This window comes from Hoplias malabaricus, chromosome 5 (genome assembly GCF_029633855.1).
Source record: "Hoplias malabaricus isolate fHopMal1 chromosome 5, fHopMal1.hap1, whole genome shotgun sequence".
Taxonomy (NCBI): domain Eukaryota; kingdom Metazoa; phylum Chordata; class Actinopteri; order Characiformes; family Erythrinidae; genus Hoplias; species Hoplias malabaricus.
In genome coordinates, this window is record NC_089804.1 from 20,064,579 (window position 1) to 20,087,526 (window position 22,948).

The following is a 22,948-nucleotide window of genomic DNA, read 5'->3' on the forward strand; positions in this document are numbered from 1 at the left end:
TTTCAATATGAGACGTGCCATCAGATGGCAGAGAGGAAGAAATATATTGTCAGGCTTTTGGCAGACAAGATTCACATTACCCAGCTCTCTTTGTCAAAGCTGTGAGAAGTGTTCATATTAAACAGGGAAAATGCAAATAAGGAGATGCCACAGAGCCCTGAATTACAGCGTACTCCATTTTTATCCATATTTAATGGTAAACCGATTTCCCCATTTGTTGCAGGACTTGTGACATCGATTTTAAGCAAGAGAGCACCCGGGTCTGCCTCATTTACACAGTCAACAAGCTCTCCAATTGTTAACTGTGTGTTTTCAGATTTCATCTGAAAAATCTTCTTTTTTACTATAAAGTGCATTTCATAAATAGTTTTCCTTCATCGTATTTTATAATCATTTAACAGTCACTAAATGAGCTCCAGTCCACTGGTGGCACTGTTTCACTAATAAACACACACACTGTTGTATATCAGAAGTCATATCAGAGAAACAGTTGTAATAGCATTGCACAGTTAATACACACTGAGTTGAATCCTAACCCGAGTTTACAGTAAAGTGGGTTACATTTAGTTCTAGTATCAGAGTTATGGTTAGGTTCAGGATTCTGTGAATTAGCGTTAGTGTTGAACAAGCACAAATCAGTGCAGTTTCTAATGTGTTAGAGCTTAGTGCTCAGTTTACAGTTAGGGTTAGGTTTTTAGATATTTGTTAAATGTGCTGCTGTTTGTATCTTTTTTGAAATGTAAGTTTTGGATTTAGGGTGAATGTCAGGAATCACGGGGTGCGGACTGACTGGCGGACGCACTCGCTAAAACACAATACTTTTTTAAACTGAAGTTAACTAAACAAAGACAGGCAGACTTGGACAGAGAGAAACGAATGGAAAACTAGACTAAAGAGACAGATACGAACTAAATATAAACAGAGGGAACTAGACAGACAGAGATAAATCTAGACACAGTATGCAAAACAACGAGACTGGGAACTGAAATCTAATGAGAATGACATGACCTGACTGGGAACACGACAAAACAAAGGTGAAATGTTCGACAAACAGGAAGTGAGGGGACTGAAATACACGAACAGACGAGACACACCTGAAACAGATAACGAGAGTGACGAACAAGGAGGCGGAACAAAGGCGGAGACAGGAAACAACAACAAACATAGCCATGTGCTCGCTCTCAGCACATGGCCGGAAAAAACAGACATGACAAGGGCGTGACAGTGAAATGTAGGTTTAGGATTAGAGGCATAAAATTTCCAGTGTTATTTCATCCACAATTTATAAATCCTGGGAATGGTCTTTTAGCCAAAAATGTAGGACCTCACCTCAAGATTAGTTTGGTCAGTGACAATCCAATAAAAATGAGGACCAAATCCAACCCAATCACTGTTTGGTGTATTGTGTGTTCTGCCATTTTCTAATTCCAGCTGGTATTGTTTCAGGTGTTGTGCTATTTTCTAAGTGCAATAAATGATCTGTTTTATCTGTCGATAAGCAACATATACCACAGATGGGCATTTATTGCTCACTAGCAGCTCAACGTCACACACAGACAACAGAGACTTATATCATGTAATGAGTATTTGTACTCTAATGTAATGCTCTGTTTAGGGTGTGTCCCTGTCTTGTGCCCTTTAATGAGTAACCACGATCCTGATCAGGGTGAAGCAGTTATAGATTATGAATGCATGAATGTATAAAAAACAATGAGACTCCTAACAACTAGCCAAGCCCAGGCTGACCCAAACCAATCTCTCAATCTCTCTTCCAAACTTTCTCTCATGCATCAGGTTCCTCACAAATGCCTTAATTTTTTTTTTCTTTGAAGTATCACTTGAAACACGTGTTCATGCTCTGCATTAATATGTCGCTCTTTTGATGAGAATCAAATGTAATCTTTAGGCTCTTTCACGGTTGAAGCTGGTATCAATTTGCACTACAAAAAAAGAGACCCGATGTAGTTGAAAGTGTGCTTCAGACACAGCTCTGTGGCATTTCACAGGGCCATTACCTCCATTCATCTCCATAATGCAGGATGTCAACCACGGGTTCTGGATACTTTTACAGATTGCAGTGGCTTGACCTGGATTTAATTCCCAATCTCCAAATGTCTGAGCTGACCAGAGCAATCCTCGGTCAGCTTTTCCTCCCAGAACAGCAGTAATGACTTCCTCCTTCTTTGAGAAGGACCTCTTTGATCTAAAATCCTCTTGAAATGCCATCTTGATGAAATACTTAGATGTTGGTGTGACAAATTGGCTAATCAGGAGCCAAGCAAGGTACACTCTCTCTGCCCATTATTTTTATAGGAGCCACATGAACGTTTCTATTTGAACATGACGTTCTTTGAAGATTTTTCTTTGTATTTCTGCTGCTGAGGAAATAGGCACGTGTAACGACTGGAAGATACGATAATTTGGCGCATCATAGGTTTTTAAGTAAGGATTCATAAAACAGCTAGGGAACACAGTCTTCAAAAAAATGTGCAGCACATGTTTTGATAGGAAGGCGAAGAAGCTGAATAGGGAAACAAAATAGAATGGGAAAAGAAGAAAAGCAATAGGAGCTAAAGCACTAAAGCTATGTCTGATTAATGGCAAGGACGAAATGCTTGTCTCCGCTGCACCTTTGTGTATTTGTCATATCAGGGTCAGCTGCAGGTAAACAGCTCCAGCCCAGATCGGGCCCACCGAGCGGGAGAAAAATAACCACAGTCCTGATTCACTAAGGCATTTAGTCCGAACCACGACCGTTTTGCGGGAACAAAGTGAGACACTGCGACGTGATGAAGTGTGCAGACGCTCCCGGGCATTGATCATGTTACTGGAACTGTGTGCACAGAAAATACACACAGGGACCGAGGTGTTCTCAGACATGGATTAAGACTAGTCACACACTGAACTGCAATAACAATGGCTTTTAGAAATCACGTGCAGTCGTAAATCTGAGTGTTGGAATCCGACCTCTCGGATGAGTGCGGATCTATCATTTTATATATTCACACATTCATGTATTCATTTCATTGCAATGCAATCATTCATTCATTCATTCAGTCATTCATTCATTCATTGTCTGTAACCCTTATCCAGTTCAGGGTCGCGGTGGGTCCAGAACCTACCTGGAATCATTGGGCGCAAGGCGGGAATACACCCTGGAGGGGGCGCCAGTCCTTCACAGGGCTGCAATCATTCATTTTCTGTAAATGTTTCATGCTGATCATGGTCAGAGAGGGTCTAGAGCCCAACCTGAATAATAAAGAGGAAAACATCCTGAGGGCATCAAGCACTCACCCAGTCACTCACACTTTCACACACAGTCACTCACACACTCACACATTCCACAGTGTTTGGACTGTGGGAGGGAAGCCAAGCACCTGAAGGAAACCCACACAGACAGAGGGAGAACACACCACACTCCTCACAAACAGTGACATGACAAGAGCATATTCCACATACTCCCACCCACACACACACACACACATACACACAGACACACATACACAAAGCACTAGGCAGTGAGAACTCAAGTCTTCATGTACACTGGGTATTAACATATGTGCCTTGGCATTAACTAAAGTGCAGGAAGTGAATTGTTCTTATTTTATAATTTATTATTTGCATAAAAGCTGGTCTCATTATTGCTGCTGAGAGCGGCTGATGAGGGGCATGCTGGGAGGAGGCATTGTGTTTCCTGACGGCAGTCGGCAAAAATACAGATCCTCAGGAGCGCACTTTCACTGCAAATACAAAATAAAACCTTTCTGTTTTAACCTTCGTCAGAATAACAGCCCTGTCTTTAGGCGCCACAACAGAACAACCTCCTTTTCAGTCGTAATGACCCCTTCACTCAAACGCTTTCAACTGAGTTTCTGAGTTTCAGAACTTATAACCACTCTCTGTCCACTCTGTGAGACACTCCTACCTCGTTGGTCCACCTTGTAGATGTAAAGTCAGAGACAGTAGCTCATCTGTCGCTGCACAGTGTGTGTCCCTCGACCTCTAGTCCTTCATCAGTGACACAGGACGCTGTCGGCTGGATGTTTTTGGTCAGTGGACTATTCTCAGTCCAGACACTGAGGGGTTTAAAAAATCCAGCAGCACTGCTGTGTCTGATCCACTCTACACCAGCACAACACACACTAACACACCACCACCACGTCAGTGTCACTGCAGCGCTGAGAATGATCCACCACCACATCACACCTGCTCTGTGGGGGTCCTGAGCCCTGAGGAACAGGGGGAAAGTAATTCATAGACATGAAAAATGACCAACATTCATTGCGCCTATTTAGCTCACACCTGTATAGATAATGGCATGGAATATTTGTATTGATGATCCCCCCTTGTATATGTTCCAGGCTGCAGAGTGTGTGTGTGTGTGTGTGTGTGTGTGTATGTTGTGTGAGGTTCAGAGACTGTCCGTAGCTTGGAGGGATTCATTATAGTGGCTATGTGCTTCTGCTGTCTGTGTCAATTTAGTCAGTCTCAGCACTGTCTGACATGCTTCAGGAAAACTATAATTGGCCAGTTAACATTATTTGACAAATCATTTTAATAATAACACACTTTGAAGGCTCTGTTTTCCTAAGGTTTGTGTTTTACTCTGAGCGCTAAGGCTAACGGAGCTCCCTGCGATGACCCAAACTGGTCATTAGAGAGGCTAAAGCTAACATGACTGGGAGAATGTGCCTATGTTTGTACATCATCATGTGACAAAGATTGTTTACATCATGAAGTGATAATTGTGATGCTCCGTTGAGCTGTAAAACGGAGAACAGAGCCTCTGTTGTTCCTACTCCGGGCTCAGCACTGCAGAAACTGCATTATGTAAAGGAAGGAAGACTCTCGGTTATGAACCTGGAGGAAAATTACAGAAACAGTGCTGTAAGCTGTTGTGGAAGTATGGTACACAGGAAATCCTCAGCTTGTGGGGATTAGATTCCGGATTAAGATTAAGGAGAGCGTGAAATCTGTTTGCACATCATACATTTACATCTACATCCACAAGGGGGTGAAATATTTTTATATGAATACCACCACAGACCGAGCTGGTTGTGCATCGTCCTGTACCAGCTCCTGTCCTCTGTTGGTGCCCTATTTCTTTGAATGTCCCTGTCTGTATCCCGTATCCCTCCTGCATCCCCCACCCCCTTATCTATCTACAGCAATGGCTTCTCCTCCGCCTCTCCTGCTCCTCCCTTTCCAGTAATAACTATGGCCTTCCCGAGAGCAGCTATTAAATCATTCCGGCTCCATCTGTGCCAGTCGGGAGAGCTCTGCCTTCCTCAGCTCGCGCCCCTGCGCTTTCCATAATTTCCCAGGCATTGTCTTCAGTAAAGAGCTTTGTAAGGGGCTTTGTCTTTGTGTTCCCAGGATGAAGGAGGTGGCGTATCGAAAGACACCGGGCTTGTATTTAACATGCACACATAGTGCCAGTCGTTTTTGTATGTGTTCACTTGAATGGCGCATTAGCACATGCATTTGTATTACAAAGGCATGGGTCTGAATTCCCCCTCCACCCCAAATAACAACAAATGCCTGCACTATGAAGCAGAGTCACCACCAAATGATTCATACCGGCTCAGCATGAAATTCCTCCATGAATATTAAAAACTGTGGGTGTCTTTTGAGCAGGACGAGGATATGGAGGGCTGCCAGAAGTACCTGCTCTCCTCTAAACGGCCGAACTTTTACAGGTCGACATGCTTTATGCGTCTCCTTTTATCCCTATCCCAATTTTCAGACATTGTGCTTGTAAAAATGCCACAAATCTGTTCCTCTGAGGTTCAGAGTCCATCAGTCAGAGAGCCAAAGTGGTTGGGTCCAGCTCGGCATCTCTTTAAACCGGGACTAGGACCATGCCCAAACTCCTCTCTTCTGCCCTATATATCCTCAACACCCACGTTATTTTTCTCCAACAGGGGTTTGGCTTTACACACATTCCGAAGCCGCCCTGAACTTCTGCCCAAAAAAAAAAAAAGATATCTGAGTTTGCTTCTCCTTTTTAGCCTTCACAAGCATGGCCTGAGCTCGCAAAAACTGGTTAATAAGCTTTAGTTTGAATGTCTACAAACGATCCTCTCATCTGTTCATTCATTCATCTGTTCATTCATTCATTCATTCATTCATGTTTATTTTACGACAGTGGGTCCTGAGCCAGCCCAGAATCGTTGGGCTCAATGTAAGAACACACCTCACACATTCATCTCATCACATACAGTTTCACACACTCACTCAGTCACTCACACACTTGTCGACAGTGAGAAGAAAGCAGAGCACCCGTGTCCAGCTGTGCATCTCACAATATTTCAGGGATAGAAATGGACTGAACTGGATCAGTAACAGCATTTTTTTAAGCTTCTTTGAATCATGGAAAGCACAAGTCTTATGAAAGGAATGAGAGCAGCAGCAAGTTACATTACCTTTACCTGTTAAAGCTTTAGTTTTTTGATTTTTGCAACGCAACGAATCATTGTATCTAGTATTAAAGTATGTTTTGGCTTTGATTTGAAGAGATCTGAGAATGCACGAAGGTTTCATTGCTGTCGTTTCTATATTGCATTGCTTTGCATTTGAAAGAACATTACGTGTGTGATGTTAAACTGCAAAATGTCAGCTTTAATTTGAGGGCATTTACATCTATTTTGGGTGAAGGATGAGGGTGGGTTTATGTTTATACTCCAGTTATCAATAATTTAAGAGCTTAAACTGTAAAATTATTTGGCAGGGAACATAATTCCGTCTTTGTTTATGTTTACATCCAGCACAAAACCAGATGCTTCTTCCAGTAGATGATCTCAGTGCCTGATTCCCTGGTACAGTCAAATGAAGCAGCAAATCCTGCTCCTTTTTCCTTAAATAGAGCTTTCAGAAGAATCTGCTATTAGCTCCCATTAGCTCCCAGATAAATTTACTCATTAGCTCCACCCACTGGATTAAACCTCAGGCTGTTTAATGGCACTCTGTAATGAAGCAGGTGTCACGTCTCATTAGTGCGTGATGTAAACCCTCTACTTCTCGACTCGTTCAGGAAACTGATATTATTCCTCACTCACTTTAGAAAGTGTGGGATAAGGTGTGTGATTTGCAAGTGTAACACATTGCACACGTTTCACACACGTTTCTCTCACTGTCCACAGGTGGAATATGCATCGCCCAGTCGCTGAAGATTCCTCACGACCACAAGCAAGCCGATTTTGACAAGATCATCCGGATGCTACAGGACACACGCCAGGCTCGAGCAGTGATAATGTTCGCTTATGATGAGGACATTCGGTAGGTTTTCTTTTCTCTGCTAATGTCCTTATTGCATCTGCATTTCAGAGCAATATGTAAACACAGGAATATTTGCCGAATGAAAGTAAGGCTTCTGTAAGTTATTGATTATAAATACAATAGAAAAGGCCAGAATGGAAATGGAATACGTCATTAATGGACGGTAACATTTTTAGGGTCACTTACTACATAATAAATTAGCTAGCCACTGGAATGCATCACGTTGTAGCGTCGGTCCCCAAGGCCAGATATATAGGGAGGATTGTGTCAGGAAGGACGCAAAACTGTGCCGAATCAATAATGTGGATCGATTGATCTGCTGTGGTGACCCCTGATGGGAGGAGCCAAAGGAAGAAGAAGAAGAAGAAGAAGAAGATTTACTACCTAATAAATATGTCAGTGTCAATGTCTGTTTATTTATAAAGGAAGTGTTATAATAACAAAACAAAAATCGACCAAAGTGCTGTCAAACAAAACATGAAACATGAGAACACAGCATCAATATCATGACATTAGACAAACACAGAACTATTAGCAACCCTCATACACAATTAACAGCCAAAGAATAATGATGATATGTTGTTACAATTGCAAGATGAATGTTTGCCAGCTTTTTCATATGTGGCTTTCTCAGGTCAAACCAAGTATGACAAACGGAATTAATGTGTCGTCGCATGTGATGTTGCTCTTTTGAATCATTCTGTGACTGGAATAATAATATAAACCATGTCCGAGTCTAATTCTAATGTCCCTGATGTTTATAGGGAGATTCTGAATGCCAGTAAAAGAGCAGATCTAGTGGGACACTTTGTGTGGATTGGGTCTGACAGCTGGGGGGCGAAGAACAGCCCCATCCATGGACTGGAGGATACAGCAGTCGGAGCTATCACCATTTTACCAAAAAGAGCCACCATCGCTGGTAAGATCATTATCATTTCATTTGGACTCCCAGTGCATGTGCTACATAATCCGATCTGTAGTGTGATTAATAAATTACAGCAAAGCTCAACCATGAAGCTGTTAAATGTGGTGCATCAAATGAGCTAATGTGGAAACAAAACCCAAGGTGTTTGTAATGCTGATATATCTCAGGTGAGGAGAAAATATTGCAGCGTTTCAGAACCATTAACGAAACGCTGATGCTGTCGTTTGGAAAATCCACACTAATGATTTGTAGTTAACCCTGAGATCCTGAACATCTCATCAGAAAAGTTGTGGAGTTGTGGATGTGGAGGTATTCATCATTTTCTTCAAGCCTAGATGCTCAGCTTGTTGCGGTGTTCACCCAGTTGTAACACTGACACTCAGCTGAGTGTAAAAGCATGATACTAAAATTAAATCCACATGCCAGGAATGCACAGGCAGTATAACTTTGTTCAGTGTTGTGTCGAGAGGAGAATCCCACACATGGAACAGAAAACATGCTCGAATATGAAAACAACATTTCCCATAACTGAGAGAAAACAACAGACTACAACACACCAAAACATACACAACAGAAAGAAGCAGTGCGGACGAACAGATATACACTCTTAAAAAAAAGAAGGTTCTAAGGGTTTGTAGTAAAGGTGATGGTTCTACTCATAGACCCACCTGCATGGTGAAATGGTGCTTCAGATTGTTGAAGAATGTGCTATACAGCATATGGTTCTATACAGCACTAAAAAGGGTTCTTCTTCTGCTGTAACAAGCCTGACTTTGAAACAATAGTAGAACCCAGTTTAGTGCTACACAAAATCTTCTTCAAAAACATGATACAAAGAACCATCTTAAACATTTTTCCATCAATCTGAAGAATCATTTCATCAGAGAACCATTTCAGAATGGAAGTATCCGTCCATCCATCCATTATCCACCGCTAATCCGGGACCGGGTCACGGGGGAAGCAGTCGGAGCAAAGAAACCCAGAACTCCCTCTCCCCAGCCACCGTCTCCAGCTCCTCCGGGGGTATACCGAGGCATTCCCAGGCCAGTCGAGACATGTAGTCTCTCCAGCGTGTTCTTGGTCTGCCCCGGAGCCTCCGGGGGCATGCCCTCAACACCTCACCAGGAAGGCGTCCAGGAGGCATCCGAACCACCTCAACTGGCTCCTCTCGACGTGGAGGAGCAGCGGCTCCACTACGAGTCTCTCCCGGACGTCCGAGCTCCGAACCCTGTCTTTAAGGGAGAGTCCAGACACCCTGCGGAGGAAACTCATTTCAGCCACTTGTACCTGCGATCTCGTTCTTTCGGTCACTACCCAAAGCTTGTGAAAGGAAGTAGTTCTATAGATAAGACATGATTCTAACTAGAACCATCACATTATCTAAAAAATATGTGCTATTTTACTAAATCCATGCTCTCTGTTCTGGACCTGATGTAGAAACAGTGCTGTAAACTGTTGTGGCAGAATGTTACACAGGAGACAACCCTGCAGCTCCTGACCTTCTGGAGATTAGAGTTAGGATTAGGGTTAGGTTTCTGGTTAGATTTTGGGTTAGTACCAGTCTAAGGGTCGATGATAATGATCATACTATTTGACTTAGGGTTAGTGTTGAGTTGAAAAAAAGTAATTGTATGCATTCCAAGAATGGCCTTTGAGCCCATTATCCCTGAATTCACCTTGAGACCCAACACACAGAGGGAATAAATGACTGTATTCTCTTCTTTTCTATTCTTTTCTATTCTATTATCTCTTTCCAATGAAAATTCAAAACAGTAACTTTACATGACAAAGAAACAAAACCTTCAGTTTCAGTGGAAGTCATTTTGGTGCCTTTCTATTGATTCCTTCATCAGGAATAATCATCAGGACAATACCTTATATGTACAATTCGTATTTATTAGCAATGTACAGAAGGTGGGGCAGTATGTAGAGGGTAGGGCTGATGTTCAGGAGGTCATTAAGCACTTGTTAAGGTTTATTTAGAGTTATAGCATCATTTCTGATCAGCATTTATTTTTAGTGTTTTTGTAAATCACATCAGTATCTCCAGTCCTTAATAAAGACACTATGATGTTAAGCATCATGCCCGTGAACAGCACCTTCAGGTTTGACAAGCCCTCCCCTGGGCTTTAACTTATCTCTCCCTCCCCAGTATTTTATTTTTTTTCTGAAAGGTGGATTGAAATGAGTGGAGTTAACCACAGGCTAAGAATAGCCAGCTATTTCTCTGGTTCATGCAGAAGTGTGTCACGTTTGATAGAGCTTGTGGAAAAGCATCTGTTCCTGGTGCACTGCAAAATCCAAGGGGAACACCACTGTGCTCAAAATTGCCCGGTTTGATTCGCCTTGGTCTCTGGAGCATAATGAGCCAGTGGCCCATCTCAAAAGTGGATGGGAAATGTATTATGATTTGAAATTGAGGAAATGGTAGCATTTGTTTTGCTGAGAGACTGCATTCACAAAGCAGAGACAAACCTCCCAGTATTGATACAGAAGGTAAAAACTGTTATATGCACTGGATTATGATGAAATGCATTGTTTACCATGTGTGTCTTGCGTTTTTGTCATTATACGAATGATATAAAAATCAATGCGATATCGGTAGCCCTGATGTAGTCACGATCAAACCTTGTGACTGTTTCATGATGTCACAGTGTGAAAACAAAGTCACAATGAGCATTACTCTCAGTCATTTTGGTTAAAAGTACAGGTTTTTGCTCTGAAATATCAAAAGTCCACAAATTGGATTTGGGACAGGCACTGCATTTTTTTTTTAATATCGTTGTAACGTTCCTGTCCTATAAAGAAACAGGAAAAAAGGGTGGAATCTGCTGACTCTTTTCTACAGGCTGACTATAATAAGTGTGTGAAGGAGGTACAATGTTGTTGGAGGAGTGAGAGAGAAGAAGAGACATGCCTCATAAAAAATGATACTGAATAGTTTAATGTGGGCTATAAAGGCGAAATCAGAAGTAAACAAAAAAGGGGAAAACAGGCTAAGTGTTAAGGGTTAATATCTGACTCTAAATCTACTAATAGGAGTTTTAGCTCCTATCCACGCCCAAGAAAACTCAGCCTGGAGTGAAAAGAATCAGGCAATGGCAGACCCAGAGTTGCCAGGTTAATAAATAATCCCCTCACTGATGGGTGCCTGACCCATGGTGATTGTATGTGTGTGTGTTTGTGTGTGTGTGTGTGTGTGTTGAGGTTCCTCTGAAGAGAGCCATCTTCCATCAGAATACTGAACCAAAATCTAGAAGCAGATATAAATTAAATGTTCAACACAAATCTCCTGGATTCAGTGGGGTCCTGAATATTGATGATAAACAACCAACAAACATTTGCTGAGTAATGCTCTTTCTTTCCGCACACGTTTTAGCCTGTGACTCTGGAAATGAAAGCATTTTGTAAATTTGCATGGAACATTTCTCATTTGTAGCTCATTAAATCAAACATAGAAGGTCTGATCAAAGTGTGGAGTCTAAGTTTTCGTTTGGCCGACAGCAGATGTTTACAGATAGTCAACATATCTACTAATAGATGCTCCACCTTGATGCAAACACATTGTTAACTCATTGATACTGTGCCACATGTCTGTAATAACGGACCTCTTGCTGTGAATGGCCCTCCTGCTTGCCGTACTGGTTTATATTGTTGAGTATCTTAGTAGAGTAGTTCGCACTGGTGTGATAGTATCTCTGTACCTGTGGCTGTGTGCTTGCCTTGTGCTGCGTGTGGTAAACAAGACTTTTCTAGGTCAGTTCATTGCTGGTGCATTGCACAATCCTGAAGGGATGCTGCTGAACTGCAAACAGGACTTACACTACACTTAAAGACCACCTGAGACTAGATTAGACCGTTTTTACCTTATACGTTTGTGTCCTTGCTTGTAGAGAGCACATTCTATTGTGTCGTATCATAGAAAATACAACTGTGCTGCTCTCATCTTTATTTGAAAGATAGTGATATTTGCTGGGACCATTCTTCTTGGGAACGGGAGGCTGTTCACATTCTGGGTGATATTTGTGCTCATTTTTAACCTGCTGTGAGAATGAAAGAGAGTGACCTGCAAACTTAAAGATACATGATGACCTGTCTGTCTTTTTTAATCCTCTGTTTGCTGTGAAAGTTTAAATGAGGGTTTACAGAACACAGCACAAACAAGAGATAAGGAAATATTAGTTTGAAATGTGCAATCAAAAATTTAATTCCTGCTCGATTCCTGCTCCGGGTGACTGTCTGTGAGGAGTGTGGTGTGTTCTCCCTGTGTCTGTGTGGGTTTCCTCCGGGTGACTGTCTGTGAGGAGTGTGGTGTGTTCTCCCTGTGCCTGCGTGGGTTTCCTCCGGGTGACTGTCTGTGAGCAGTGTGGTGTGTTCTCCCTGTGTCTGCGTGGGTTTCCTCTGGGTGCTCCAGTTTCCTTCCACAGTCCAAAAACACACGTTAAATTAATTGTCCATAGGTGTGTGTGTGAGTGAATGTATGAGCGTGTGTCGCCCTGTGAAGGACTGGCGCCCCCTCCAGGGTGTATTCCCGCCTTGCGCCCAATGATTCCAGGTAGGCTCTGGACCCACTGCGACCCTGAACTGGATAAGGGTTACAGATAATGAATGAATGAATGACAGAAGGAACCTGATGTATATTTTTGGTGATGATTTTCAGATCTTTGGAGAATAAAAACATTTCACACCTGAAGATCTGACACAGTCATGTTCCACCACTGTAGCCCTTTTATTCTGATTTTAATGGTGGGTTTTTCGCTGTGAAAAGACTCTGAAGAACATAAACAGAAGAGTATAGACATGAGATTTGGAAAACAATTGCCCGGCTCTGCACAGGTGACACAAAACAACGTGGGAACTGTGACAGACTGCAAAGACAAACAGTGAAAACAGAGTTTTCCATCTGACCGGCCGATCTGCCGTCATCGAGGGTCTGTTTTGTGTTTTTAATAGATTTCCTGGTGTGTTTTGTAAGACGGAGAATCAGTGTTTCTACAAAAGTTGCAGTGCAGCCTGAGAGCACTTCACCCACTCACTTCATTCTCTCAAAACTGCTGCGTCTGAGCACCGTCGGCCCCCGGATAGATCTGGGCCAGGAGAAGCAACTCATACCCCATTCAGTCGACTCATTTATTCTGTACACACCGCCCCCTCTGGATAACACTCATCACTGTCTGCAGGGAGAACACATCAGGTTCACTTTGATGTCATGCTAAAGAGAGAGTGCAGGAGCAAGAGACTGTGACGATGCAGTTGACATGAAGTGAAGCAGCAATGATAAATACATTTGCATACACACAATAAACTGAGAGAACTGAGCTTATTCACATTGAACGATCACTGGATTATGAACACACCCTGTATCTCAGAGCACACAGGGCACTGTGTGGTTCTACAGTTACAAAGAGTAGCCCATATGTTGCTCTGCGAACTTTCTAATCCCCCTTTCCCCCTGTTCCTCAGCGCTCAGGACCCCCACAGAGCAGGTGTGATGTGGTGGTGGATCATTCTCAGCGCTGCAGTGACACTGACGTGGTGGTGGTGTGTTAGTGTGTGTTGTGCTGGTGTAGAGTGGATCAGACACAGCAGTGCTGCTGGAGTTTTTAAACCCCTCAGTGTCTGGACTGAGAACAGTCCACTGACCAAAAACATCCAGCCGACAGCGTCCTGTGTCACTGATGAAGGACTAGAGGACAAGCGACACACACTGTGCAGCGACAGATGAGCTACTGTCTCTGACTTTACATCTACAAGGTGGACCAATGAGGGAGGAGTGTCTCACAGAGTGGACAGAGAGTGGACACAGGGTTTAAAAACTCCAGCAGCACTGCTGTGTCTGATCCACTCACTAACACACCTCCACGTCAGTGTCACTGAGAATGAACAACTACCCGAATCATCTTTTTCTGGCTACTGCACTTCCACATGTCTCCACAATGAGCACAGGCTTATTTACATGCAGCTACTAATGAGCTGTTTGCCTGTTATCATTAGTGTGCAGGAGTGTTGAGCGTGTGAGCGTGTGAGCGAATGTTGAGCGTTGAAAGCTGTACACCGTATATTTCAAGAAGTGTCTTGTTTCCTTCCTTCTAACATCTTTGCTTGCACTTTATCACTATGACAGAGAACTGTACAGAGTGTATGATGGTTCAAAGAACACATTCTTCCCTTCTCCACAGTGGAACACAGTTCTGTTTCTTAATGAAACGTCTGTGACCTGCTTTGGTCCAAGCCCCACAGCAGTGTTCTCCCCCTGTGTAAACAGCCCTGTTCAGAACGCCCGCTTTCAGCACCTGTTCCTTTAAATGATAATGAGCCGCTCTCTGTTCACCCCGACCCCGAGCGCACAGCAGTGAGGAGCGAGGAGCAGAAGCTCTGGTTTTTAGCCGTTTTCACTCTGTTCTCTTTCTTCTCCGTTTTTACTCAGTGCTCTTATTTCTCCGCGCTCGTTGTGTCTGTTTTGCTGAGTTTAACCTCGTCTTTGTGCTCTCACATAAACACGGGTCCAGTGCTGTGATTGGACAGACTCAGAAGAGGGGTGGGGCAATTCTTGATGTCAGAAACGTTTTATCCCATGTTTTCTGACTTAGGAAATGCATAGAAACCTGACTGGATGGTCTTGTTTCACAGTGTGTGAGTTGGTAGGCTCCAGATTCACATATCAATGTGAGGACTCGCTGAACAAGGTGTTCATCATATGTCCACTTTAAATGAATTAAACATATTATTCAGCATTGTAAGCAGTGTCTGCACATAATCACTGCATCCCTGTCCACCAGTGTATCCAAGATAGGATGGAAATAGGGAATCTAGGGTGATCTAGTGTGATCAGTGTGAAATGAGGCAAGGCAACAAAAACAACACGTTGCAGAATACAGCATTTCCCAAGGCTCTGAGCATGAAGGAAAGCTAATGACTTTGCTCAGCTTCACACAAGAGAAACTGAGGATGCTAATGTCTTTATCATGTTTCAAACAATCCTTCCATTTGATTGATAACCCCGCCACGCCATTTGTTCAATGACCTGCAAATTTAGATCTCGACTGCTATCGTTTCTTAGGGTTTTTCCGCATGTTTGTGTGTGTGTGTGTGTTATTACAGCTAAGAGCTGTGTTGTTAAGTGCTGCAGCTCCGCAGTACAATTGTTGCTCTCTCACCAGTCAACTAACTGGCGCTGAAATCTGCCTGGCAGTCTGTCAGAAAGCATTGTACTCAGGGAAATGGTCGAGTGCGCCACGGTGACAAACAGCCAGGGAATGGGGAAGGGATGTTTGAAGTAGGAGAACTAATCCCATCACCCATCTCCATTACTCGCCGTGTTACGTCAGCACCTCTGGCTTCACGTCGCTCTCCAAATGTACGTCTGAATGTGGCTTTATTTCAGAGTCGTCTAAATGCTGATATCTCTTTTTTCATCGACCGGGGTGAGGCAGAACTTTCCTTTCCACCAGCTTCAGAGCTGAATGATTCTAAAACTGCGGGGAGCTTGGCTTTACCTGGAATCCTGCTTGTGGTTTTTATTTGTGCTTCTTACAGGTGGAAGAAAATGATGCCTTGAATGTGTATGTCAATGCAACTTTAAGACCGTTCTCTTCTTGTAGTTTCTTTTTAAGTTGTTGTTAATAGTGAAGCCTTTCCACAGTTCTTTATTCAATGTGGTGGATGTTGTTGAAGTTAAAATGAAAACACTACAGTAGGAGTGAGGTTTATGAATGAAAATATAGAGGACTCCACAAGAGATGTTGAGCTCATTTGCTGAAGTGATTTTCATTTTCAAGGGGAAACAACAAGAATAAAATATATTTTTATTATTATTATTAATTCCTCTAAATTTCTATTAAACTCCACTACTAATGTATTTTTACTGGAAAATTATGATGTCTACTACTTCAAATCTAATCAATACCTGCCTTCAACACTGTCTTCCTGTTTTGCCATGTACAAGAATGAATGACAGAGAAACGTGTTCATTGCTTTTTATTTTTTATTGTATTTATTTGTGAATCAATACAGATATATTGCATGTATGGTTTTAATATATGATTAAAATGTAGCAAATAGAAACACGGGCAGCACGGTGGTGCAGCAGGTTGTGTCGCAGTCACACAGCTGCAGTGATCTGAAGATTGTGGGTTCGATTCCTGTTCCGAGTGACTATCTGTGAGGAGTGTGGTGTTCTCCCTGTGTCTGCGTGGGTTTCCTTCGGGTGACTGTCTGTGATCCTCCTACGGTTGAAAAACACACGTTGGTAGGTGGATTGGCACACACACACATGTATTCAGAGTGTTCCGGAGATTTTTAAGCGATTGTTTTAAAATACATTAAGATTTCTTTGGTATAATAATAATAAAGAAAGCTTTGTGGTCATTTTACACTTGGATTTTACTCCCAGACTTTACTTGGAGAACGTCTCCCATCCAAGTAGCGGCCAGGTCTAAACCTGCTGAGCTTCAGTGGATTTACTCAAAGTGTGTTATGCACACATCTTGATTTTTTGGACTCGGACCAGAGATGATTTGAGATTTTCATTCTACTTCATGGTGTGCTCTTTTCTAAGAGAATGTGGGCAACAAATGTTCAAATTTCTCTTTTACATTTCTTTGTAAAAATTGGTAGTTTATGTAGTATAACTATCCACCCACTTTTATCACTGCTTCCTTGATCCCTGAGCAGCTCTATGGGACCAGAAGTCATACATCAGTTTTGCTGGTTGTTAAAATATTTTTTTTTTCATTTTATTTATTTATTTTTTTTCTATAATGGAAATTCATGGAATGGCTCTAGATTAGACAACAATATCATGAACTTGTCCTCACAAAGGACGTAAGACCAAATTAACATTTTCAGATGCACCCTCAAGGCAAAGCAGAACAAAAAGAAAATGATTCACTGAATGATTCATTGATACTAAGCAGAGATAATAAAGGGCAGAAAAGTTTTCCATCATGCATTTTCTTTTGGATAATATTAGCACTAGAGCATTTGTCTGAGCTGGTGGGGGATTTGACACCGGTGCCCTGTACTGTAATTTGTTCAAACTGAGCACAGAGTGATCTTTTTCAGCCTTATCATGTGGCATTTCTGCATCTCTGTCTAATTTTAATTTGGCCATTAAAGTCACAGCAGGGACACATGCCTCCGCAATGACCCCTGCAGCGACCCCCGGCTGGGTTTGTTTGTTTGGGTGCTTATTGTTTCTGGTCGTGGATGGTTCTTTGACAGCGGGAGAGATATGCCATCGTCTCTCCACGATTTGTCCATATGACCCATGATTCATAGCTGCATGAACAGTCAGGTCTAGTGCTGCTGGACTGAAATGAATCACCGCCAATGTTTACAGCACAATGAAACAACAATAAACAGGAGCTATGGAGAAAGTAAACACTCTATTATTGTCTCTAATAACAATGTGATTATGTATTAACTATACACGTAATAACAGTACAAGTAGAGATGATTACACTGTATTACAGATGGTTCACTGTAGGTCATAGCTGTATCTACTTACACCAGTTTACCTACACACTCCAGCTGTATCGCTGTTCTCCAACTGTTTCGTGTTTCATGTATTTTCAGCAAGTGTTTAATAAGTTATTATATATAGGAGAGTAATCACCACCAATGAATACTACACAAACAAACAGACTCAAGCCATGTGAAGATATCTCAGTTGTATGTTTGTTTATTTGGTAGCAAATTATTTGAAGGCAACCTACATGCAACACAGTATCAGGCCTAAAATTTATGATGCACATGTTCGCAAACTTGAACCGACTTGTTGGTGTCATGTTTTTGTGTCATAACCACTTTACATGCACATTAACTGCTACTAAAACAACCCCATTGTGATGTAGGTTTAGGCTTAGGGTTGAGACTCAGGGCTGTGGTCCCCCGTGTCTCAGCTGTGTGTGCATTCCCACCTTTAGTGATGCAATAATGTGACACTGACATGTCTTTGCACTAACAAGTGCGGTTTACACATGGCTGTGAGTCTGTGTTGCAACATGAGAGTTCATAAAATATGGATAAGCACTGAATGTTGTGTTGCATTCTGGGCTGCTTCCATTAGGGGGTGCCAAAACAGATCTCCGATCTAAACAATCAACTAGAGAAGGCCTTGGGATCAGCGCTAGGAGAAAACACCAAACTCCTTAGAGACAGAACATTAATAAAGAGCTTATATCGGGGTTCACAAGTTATTACAAAGGATACATTTGATAAAATCCTTTGTTCAGTGTCTAACCCAAACTCTGTGAGACAAGACTACACAGTCTGCTTCCTGTGGGCTGCCTTTGTCAGAAAACATTGGATAAAACAAGCCATTCTGACTCTGCTCCACTTCTGACATCAAGGGTAGGAACTGTAGGATCGCCCCGCCCCCTCGTCTGAGTCTGTCCAATCACAGCGCTGGAGTCGCATTTATGTGAGAGCGCAAAAACCAGGTTAAACACAACAAAAGAGACACAGTTAGCGCAGAGAATAATAGAGCACTGTGTAAAAACTGAGAAAACAGCAAAAAACCAGAGCTTCTGCTCCTCGCTCCTCACTGCTGTGCGCTCGGGGTCGGGGTGAACAGCGAGCGGCTCATTATCATTTAAAGGAACAGGTGCTGAAAGCGGGCGTTCTGAACAGGGCTGTTTACACAGGGGGAGAACACTGCTGTGGGGCTCGTGGGGTTTAGACCAAAGCAGGTCACAGACGTTTCATTAAGAAACAGAACTATGTTCCACTGTGGAGAAGAACAGGGATAAAATATTGACCGCAGAAAACGTAAACTACAGTAACATGAATTCATTGGTTCATTACATTGATGTGAAATGTTATTCCCAAGGCATTTATAAGGTCTATGCCTACTAAAGAGCACCATAAATCTTTATATAAAATAAGTGCATATTTCATAAAGGTTTCCCCTAATATACCTCACACTTTCAAATGTGTTTCTCCCGTCATGCTTTGAGTCAGTTGAATGTGTTTAGGGAGTTTTCCTTAAACTGCTGCAGTGCTGCTCCCCAAGTTAAACACTTGTGGTCCTCAGAGAGTTCAGGCCGATATATTTTGGGGAAGGAATGAATAATTAACTGACTGAGATCTTAATAATTAATCTCACCACACATTTTGCTCAGTGTCAAATTTTCTTATGTTTTATTCCTTTTCTTCCATAGTTTCCCACACAGCGCCACAAGTTCACCTCTAGCTGCATTAGTGAGGTAATTAACCATCCAGGAATGCATGCTGAATGAATCTAGCTGAGGTCAAGCTTTGCTTGGGGAATATTGATGCATATTTACATGGACACAAAGTTCCATATATAAACTACTCTCAAAGTTAGTTTAAGGTGCCCCCCCACCCCCACCCTTCGGGGACAAAGATTCTGAATTGTAAACACAGTGTGTATAACCTCCATAGAAAACTATCAAGCACAATGGATGTGCTTTGGAGTAGCTGCACATGAGTCTCAATTCCTAGTGTCAGAGAGAGGGTTATGAAGCAGTAAAACACTGTTCTCTGGAGTGAGGGAGCAGTTAATATCACTGAAATGATGTTGAGTGTGTACACTGAGAATTAGCAAAGCAGTCTCCTCCTCCACCGATGCCACATTTGTTGTTGTTGTCAGAAACATTGGACTTTGAACTGTCCTCTAGTGGATTTAATGCTTAACATTAAAGTATGTGGACAGTGACATCACAACATTTGGAACGGACGTGTTCATTAACGTATGAAAAGAGAATTTAAATGAGCTCTTACACGCTTTGCTGGGATATTGGGTTCTCCTCGCTACCAGAATCACAGCACCCTGCGCTTATTTGTTTATGGCTCTTTTCACCAGTGAATGTGCGATGATTCCACGGGAGATTGCGCGGGCATCTCACCCAGCGTTATTAATCATTACGTGTTTCCTAATCAACACGGCTCCAATGGCTGCTTCAGCGGGATCGATCCGAAGGTGTGATTTTTCCATCTGCTCCCAGCTTTCCTCTGAGATGCAGACAAATTGCAAGAACAGAAATCCTACTGTGCTTTGAGTCATAACAGAGTGGAAGCCTTAACCATGCTGTTTACACTTTATGGCCAATGTAGACTTTGGTTCTTACCGCATTTCTTCGGGAATGAAGGGTATTAATAGGCAGTTTGCCCTCCTGTGTGGTGGTAACAGCTTCTACTCTTACTAGATGTTGGAACATTGCCGTGAGCATTTGAAGCCCAAAGAACATCAGGTTATTGTTGAATGATACTTTTCTATCACAAATAAAAACCCTTGTACACCAGATTCCAACTTATTCCATTCAGAGATACTGTATAGTGGTCTAGTCCAGAGAACTCAGCTCTGCCTCTTCACAAAGCCCAACACTGAGGGTCGGGGGGCTATACCCCTCTATCCAACACTTAGCAATTGTACAAGCTATGTGTGCACAACTGAGCATGTGTATGTACAGTGGCTTTACATTAACATTTGATGACATTTCTTATTATAAGAGGTGCCTTAAGGCATTTGGAAATGTGTAAATAATGTAGATTCATTAAAGAACCCTTCACAATGTTTCAATCATAATTAGTTCTACAGATAGTTCTCCCCCTTTCCGTATCAGAAGAAGTTTGTTCTTCTAGGGCTGAGCTTGACAGAGAATGTGCTGCATATGGTTTTATGAAGAACCCTTTTTGGTGCAACATAGAACCATACACTGTGAGTTTGTATTAAAGGTAATTAAAGGTAATGTATAGGTTCATATTTCCCAAATATGTCAGCATCTTAGATCACTTTGGTCAAATGACCAGAGCTTGGCAGATCTAGTGAGACATCAGTACCTTGTGCTCCAGCCCTTTTCTCCTTATTCTCCATACTGTTACATGAAGTAACAGTCCTGCTTTAGACCGAAAAATAAAACCTGGAAGTTGGACCAAGGCGTATATAATCAATGCCCCAAAAATGTACAATGAAAATATGATATGGTAAAGTCATGTTTTCTAATTAAAGGTACTAAGCTCAGCCCTAGAGGGAACAGGAGTGTGTGTGTACACACTTTCTTCATTAGTCTGAAGGGAGATTTCACTGAAGGAACATGGACTTTAATAGAAACAAGAAACCTTGGATGACCGTATTATTATTGAGAACATAAGTGGTGTAGTAATGCCTTCAAGGCTAAAGCGGTTGTCTCAGAGTCAAGCTGTGGGCCCTAAAGCTACAGTACTTTTTTCTTTTCTGTTTGAACTCTAAATAACTGTCAGTAGAATGGTAAAATACCACCTTACCTTAGAGCACAAAAAAGCAGAATATTATGGCTCTCAAACAGGAGCCCTTGGAGTAGCTTTATTTCAGAGTGCAGGTTGAGCGTTTATGTAGATCTGAAGTGGTGTGTAAAGCGATGGAGATGTGGAGTGACGTTCCGGGGTGTGAGTGCTGGTGATTTTCCTGCTCCATTCGCTTTGCCTTTTTCCCCCTGAGGCTTTGAGCAACGTTTAACCGAGCACAGAGCATCACGTCACAGCACCGTGCCGCCTGTCGCTACGTGCTAAAATCCAACGTGTCACTGGAGGCTCGCCACTTTATTTGAAGTGTCATTAAGACCAGCCTCTGTCACACAGGCTCTCTCACTCTCGGACCGGCTGGAACCGGTGGGGAACAAACTGATGTCAGGAAGAGCACAAGGTCCTGTTTCCCAGTTTATTAAAGACTCATATGTGATCCCTGTATGTGCTGTCACACTGCTTCCCTGTCTAATTAATTAGTTTGATTTGACTTCAAAACAACAGGAATATGTATGGAGCTTTGCTTCTGGAGTTTCATTCAGCTGTAATGATGTTAAAGACATAGTAGGCAATTTTTATTATGAAAAAAGTAACATGAAGTCCAAACCTATCAGAAAATCAAGCACGAAACATGAATGGAACCCAGTGACCCACATTCCACCTCCAAGGAGAGAAACAAATCTGAGCAAAGACTGAGAGAAAACATGGGGCATAAATAGACAGCTAGGGGCCATTAGACAGTGGAGCCAATGTGAAGGATTTATTTTACCAGGTTAATGTGTGGTTGTTATGAGTCCCCCTCCCTCCGAGGTTCTTTTATGAAGTAATGAAAATCATCTGAAAATTATTCTAATGTAAATCATTCATTCATTGTCTGTAACCCTTGTCTAGTTCAGGGTCACGGTGGTTCCGGAGCCTACTAGAAATCACTGGGCAAGGCGACAAACACTCACTCACACCTATGGCCACTTTTGAGTCCCCAATCCCATGTAGACACAGTGAGAACACAACACACTCCTCACAGACAGTCACCCGGAGGAAACCCACGCAGACACAGAGAGAACACACCACACTCCTCACAGACAGTCACCCGGAGGAAACCCACACAGACACAGGGAGAACACACCACACTCCTCACAGACAGTCACCCGGAGGAAACCCACACAGACACAGGGAGAACACACCACACTCCTCACAGACAGTCACCCGGAGGACACCCACGCAGACACAGAGAGAACACACCACACTCCTCACAGACAGTCACCCGGAGGAAACCCACACAGACACAGGGAGAACACACCACACTCCTCACAGACAGTCACCCAGAGGAAACCCACGCAGACCAAGGGAGAACACACCACACTCCTCACAGACAGTCACCCGGAGGAAACCCACACAGACACAGGGAGAACACACCACACTCCTCACAGACAGTCAGCCGGAGGAAACCCACGCAGACACAGGGAGAACACACCACACTCCTCAAAGACAGTCACCCGG

The 22,948-nt window shown here is 42.6% G+C and overlaps 1 protein-coding gene across 2 annotated transcripts in view; it reads left to right on the top strand.

Moving 5' to 3' along the window:
- The window catches only part of grm7 (glutamate metabotropic receptor 7), a 200,501-nt gene that overhangs the window by 90,911 nt on the left and 86,642 nt on the right, over positions 1-22,948 (top strand). For both annotated transcript variants that reach the window (XM_066670922.1, XM_066670921.1), the window contains exons 3-4: positions 7,143-7,278; positions 8,043-8,197. In XM_066670922.1, coding sequence (XP_066527019.1) covers positions 7,143-7,278; positions 8,043-8,197 — 291 coding nt within the window. The remainder of the gene's footprint in view (positions 1-7,142; positions 7,279-8,042; positions 8,198-22,948) is intronic.